General features: G+C 35.5%; 1 protein-coding gene across 1 annotated transcript in view; it reads left to right on the plus strand.

Moving 5' to 3' along the window:
* Positions 1 to 3,688: 3,688 nt before the first annotated feature.
* LOC121021134 (olfactory receptor 52E8-like) overlaps positions 3,689 to 5,574 on the plus strand; it is a 6,446-nt gene continuing 4,560 nt past the window's right edge. Inside the window, exon 1 of the mRNA XM_040461353.1 lies at positions 3,689 to 3,705. Coding sequence (XP_040317287.1) covers positions 3,689 to 3,705 — 17 coding nt within the window. The remainder of the gene's footprint in view (positions 3,706 to 5,574) is intronic.

Below are 5,574 nucleotides of genomic sequence, written 5' to 3' on the forward strand. Positions count from 1 at the left end.
TGTGAACACATGGGCATTGCTCGCCTGGCCTGTGCCAGCATCAAAGTCAACATAATATTTGGTCTTGGGGATATGTCTATTTTATTATTGGATGTGCTCCTTGTAATTCTCTCCTATGTCAGGATCCTCTATGCTGTCTTCTGCCTGCCTTCCTGGGAGGCCCGGTTCAAAGCTCTCAACACCTGTGGCTCTCACATTGGTGTTATCTTAGCCTTTTTCACACCAGCATTTTTCTCTTTCTTGACACACCGTTTTGGCCACAACATCCCCCAATATATCCACATCCTCTTAGCCAACCTATATGTGGTTGTTCCGCCAGCTCTCAATCCTGTAATCTATGGGGTCAGGACCAAGCAGATTAAGGAGCAGGTTTTGAGGATCTTTTTAAAAGACAGTTAACCATTGGTAGTCTTAGAATTACAGTTCATATTTGCTACCTTTGCTCATTAAAAGGGGGTTATTGTCTAAAAAGAAGAAACGTAGCAAAGGTGAATATGAACAGTAATAACATTTCTTTCTCTATAATCCTTTGAGTTTAAAGATAATAAATTTATTGGTGATAATCTTACAATTTGTAATTATTACATCTCTTACAAAGTACTTATATTTATACTATTTGATAAGGTAGTTCTATAAAGTAGTTGCCATATTCACAAATTTTCAAATGAAAGTTTGATGCTTAGGATCACTAAAAGATTCATCTGAAAATTCAACTATTTGTGACAAGTAGATTAAGTCAGGTAGTTTTAGAATTACCAGAAGAAATATGAAGGCAACAGAGTGGAATTTGTTCAGGGATTTTAGACAATTTTGGTGACAGAATTCTTGAAATAATAACAATGACATTATTTAACTCATTAGGATATACTGTTCTAAATAATCTACTTACATTAACACACCTATTTCTTGTGTGAATTCTATGATGTGGCTACTGTTAATATTTGCATTTTCATATAAGTAAACTATGGATTAAAAAACTCTCCATCAAAAATTATGATTGAGATTTTGGCTCCAGATATCTAGAGAAATAGTAGTCATGCATTTAGAAATGAAATAAAGAGAGCAGGGATAATGGTGCATAACAATGAAAGATATATTTATTAAATGAATATTCATTAACTTCTACATGTGCTCAATTATATGTCACTGTTTGGTGATAGACAAATGGAAAGACAGAATCCTATGTCCTGGGAAAACAATGGTGGGAGTTAGGCTATTAAGGCAAAAAACATTATGCTATAAGATTACATATGAACTTATATTTGGAAGGCTATTTTTTAGAAACTTTGTAATAGTATTCAATAAATATCCCAAATGCTGGGCCAATATATTAAAGTTAGCCACACAAAACTAGAAATGTATTTGACCTTTTTTGAATTTCTAAAATAATGACATGGAAAATTATTGACCTAGTCAAAAAAAACCTAGTTTTTATGTTTGTTTGTTTTGTTTTGATTTTTAAGAAGAGGCTATTTGAAACTACATTCAAGAGAGTCTGCCAGAGTTGTGTTCTCTTTTACTTCATTTAAGACCTCTGATTCTTCCTCAGTTTATGAGCATGGAAATTCTACTGCATGACCAGAAAGTGTCATAGAGAAATAAAAAAAAAATTAGATCCGGCCTTCTAAATCTTGTAGTTAATTCTATGGGGCGCCTGGGTGGCTCAGTCGGTTGAGCGTCTGACTTTGGCCCAGGTCATGATCTCACGGTCCGTGAGTTCGAGCCCTGCGTCGGGCTCTGTGCTGAGAGCTCAGAGCCTGGAGAGTGTTTCAGATTCTGTGTCTCCCTGTCTCTATGCTCCTCCCCTCGTTCATGCTCTGTCTCTTTCTGTCTCAAAAATAAATAAACGTTAAAAAAATATTTTAAATCTTGTAGTTAATTCTAGCAAAAATACTGTAAATAGGACAGCATAGATATTCAAATATAATATTTGTTAGCAATATTCATATACTACAGTTAAATGTTTTGTATTTAGAAAATCTAAGGGGCTAAGAGAGCACACCAGGGCAATTGAATAAGGAGACATCAGACAAACTAATTGTCAAGCTGATCAGTATATTCAAAGCCTCTGACTCTAAATAAGGTAACAAAGCTTTAGTCATCCAAATTCATAATAGAGGAGCTTATCGGTTGGTACTTTAACAAACAAAAATAATATTACATTCAGACATAATTAAATGTAAAAATTAGTAACATTATTTACAGCAACTTGGACCTTTGGATGAAATAATCCCAGTAAGAAAAAAAAAATGTTCCTGAAGATTTTTGAGGAAGAATAAATCACTTGCAAATATGGGTTTTAGTAACACAAGATAAAAATTAAAAATATCTGCTTGGCCCATCTAAGTTAGACATTAATGGTGTTTGGTGATATTTCCAGCTTTCCCATGAACTGTGAGATCCTGACCTGAGCCAGAGTCAAGAGTCAGACGATTAACTGACTGAGCCATCCAGCCTCCCCTATTAAGGTTTTATTTTAATTTCAGTATAGCTACAGTGTTATATTAGTTTCAGGTGTACAATGTAGTGATACAACACTTCCATACATCACCCTGTGCTCATCACAAGTGTACTCTTTAATCCCCATCACATATTTTACAACTCACATCCAGCATAAAATGTCTAAATCAAGGGGGTATTTGGTACCTCATTATTTTAAGGGATAAAGAATATGAAACTAGGGGAGCCTGGGTGGTTCAGTCCATTAAGTGTCCAACTTCTGCTCAGGTCATGATCTCACAGTTCATGAGTTTGAGCCCTGCTTCGGGCTCTGCACTGATGGTGCAGAGTCTGCTTGGGATTTTCTCTCTCTGCCCCTCTCCTGCTTGTGTGCTGTGCACACATTCTCTCTCTCTCTCTCTCTCTCTCTCTCTCTCTCTCTCTCTCAAAATAAATAGACATTAAAACGAATAAAACCTTAAAAATAAAAAAAATTGCTCTTTAAAAGACACTCTTTAGGGAAGGAGAAAATAAATTACAGAGTAGTAGAAAATAGGTACAAAACATATATGTCATGAAAGGCTTGTATCTAGAATATATAAAGAACTCTTAAAACTCAATAATAATAAAACAACCCAGTTTAAAAACTGGACAAATAATCTGAAGAGGCATTTCACCAAAGAAAATTATATGTATGGCAAATAAACCCATTAAAAGATGCTCAGCATCACTGGACTGCAGGGAAATGCACGATAAAACACTATGAGGCAGCATTAGAACCCATTTTGGTGGTTTAAAAATTGTTCAGAATGCCAATTACTGGTGAGCACGTGGGCCATCTAACACTCTTATACATAGGGAGTATCAATGCTCTCTAGCCAACAGCCACCAGGAGTATATTTATACTTTTTAAAAAAAGAAGGTTTATTAGCTGTTACAACAAGAGATACCACATGCAGTGGTGCAATGTTAGGGGTCTCAGTAAGAGTGTTTAAAGAAAGATTTGATATTGGATTTGGACTTGATTCGGGGATATTTTTCTGAAGCAGATGCTTTCAGGGAAAGAACTAATTCTATTACTGGATATCAATAACTTTTATATAGAAAGTGGGAGAAGTTTTTGTCTCCACTCAGACATGCTTATAGAAGGGTTTATGTTTCACTCCATCAACACAAACACAAAGTGACCTTGCCTGATGTTTATACTTAGTGAAACTGTTTATATTAAGTGGACATCATTACGGTCAAGATGTTATTATCAGGTCGGCTATCAGTTGACAGATATTAGAGCTGCTATTTTCTTTCTCAGAAGACAGCCAGTATCTCATGATTCTATACTTATCCAGGCTAAACACAGTACATAATCTTTCTATGATGTCCTCAAATAATTTGTTTCTATTTTACTTTGCAGTTTTTATTGTGCCACCTTCTAAGCCTCTTCTAAAGGAAATTGAGTTAGAAAGTCTAGAAAACTCATTAGTTCCCTGCTTAAAGTTGGCTCCATATATGTTAAAAAATTAGTTATTTGTGGGGCGCATGGGTGATTCAGTCAGTTAAACGTCTGACTCTTGATTTCAGGTCAGGTCATGATCTCATGGTTCATGGGTTCAAGCCCCACATTGGGCTCTGTGCTGACAGTGCAGAGCCTTTTTGGGATTGTCTCTCTCTCCTGCTCTCTCTGCCCCTCCCTCACTCATGCTCTGTCTCTCTCTATCTCAAAATAGATAAATAAACTTAAAAAAACTTAGTTATTTGCATACTTATACATGGTTAGTATTAACTATGCAACCAGAATATAAGTTTCTTGGGGGAAAGATCTACATATACAAAACATGACTGACTACATACTTAATTTTAAATGAGTGCTTGCTTAATGGCTAAACTGACTTCTAGATCAAGTAAATGATATTTGCTGGAAAAGAGTGACACAATCATTAGGGGGTAGAACAGCTGTGGGTAATGAGAGGGAGAAATTACAGACTGACTCTTGGGGGATTGATGGCGAAAGATTAGAAAGAGTGGGTTGGTAGTAAATGAGAAATATTTTCAAGCTGGGAAGTTAAAGGGAGAAACTTGAATGTCCCAAGGGATTCCTGTGCCCTGTGCTTTTTTTCTGCCCATAAACCTGTGATGAGAACTTGTGAATTCATTATCTTTCATATTCTCATCCCATGTGGGCCCAGAAGAGCAGCTACTCCCCATCAGGAAGAGGATTTTCAATCTCAGTATAAACTTTTCTCCTTGAACTACAGTTGTGATGCTGAGACACACTTGGAACAATTATTGGCCAAGATTGTAGCTTCTTCCAATACTGGCTGTCCCTGAGGCTGGTGAGTTGGGCACAGGTTTGGCTGCTATATGTACTTAAACTTTTGGTTGGGAAGGTTTGAACTCAGGTCTATTAATTTAATCCCCTCACTAAATTGGCAATTCATATTTATATATGATACAAATCTTAATTTGGAGGACATATTTTACATATTTCACCTAAAATTTCTAATTGGTAGAATTTCAGGTACTTTTGCATATTTTAGTATTTTATCATTTTTTTCATAACAAGCATACCCACTTTAATAATAAGGAAAATAGAAAACTAAGCAGTCAAACAACTTATTTCGTTGAGGTATTATTGCATTTCTCTTCTATTATCTCTTTCTCACTCTCTGTTCTGTCTTGCTTCATTTCCCTCTCCCTCTCCCCCTTGCTCTGTTCTCTTGTTCTCTGTTCTCTGTTCTCTGTGCTCTGTTCTCTCTTGTCTCTCTTCCTCTTCCTCCCATTTCTAACTCTCTTTTAGCCCAATTCTACTTAATTTTATCATGTGATTGCTTATTTCATAATTTCTTTTGTATTTAATATCAAAAAAATTTGACACTCTCAATATTTTCCCAAATCAGATCAATACATTTTCTATTTTTATTTCATTGTCACTAATGGTGAAGAATACCAATTGTTTAATACCTTCAGCTTCTGAAGAGCATGTATCTTCTTAAAAGTATGCAATGAATTTTTTTATTCTGATTTATGCATTCTATACAATACATGTTTACAGACATATTCACTCTTGCTTTAGTCTTCCCTTTTATCAAGCAGTTTTAGCATTACATATATAAGCTGTAGGTAAAAAATGCAGGACAA

Source organism: Herpailurus yagouaroundi, unplaced genomic scaffold, assembly GCF_014898765.1.
Source record: "Herpailurus yagouaroundi ecotype Mexico unplaced genomic scaffold, PumYag 255, whole genome shotgun sequence".
Taxonomy (NCBI): Eukaryota; Metazoa; Chordata; class Mammalia; order Carnivora; family Felidae; genus Herpailurus; species Herpailurus yagouaroundi.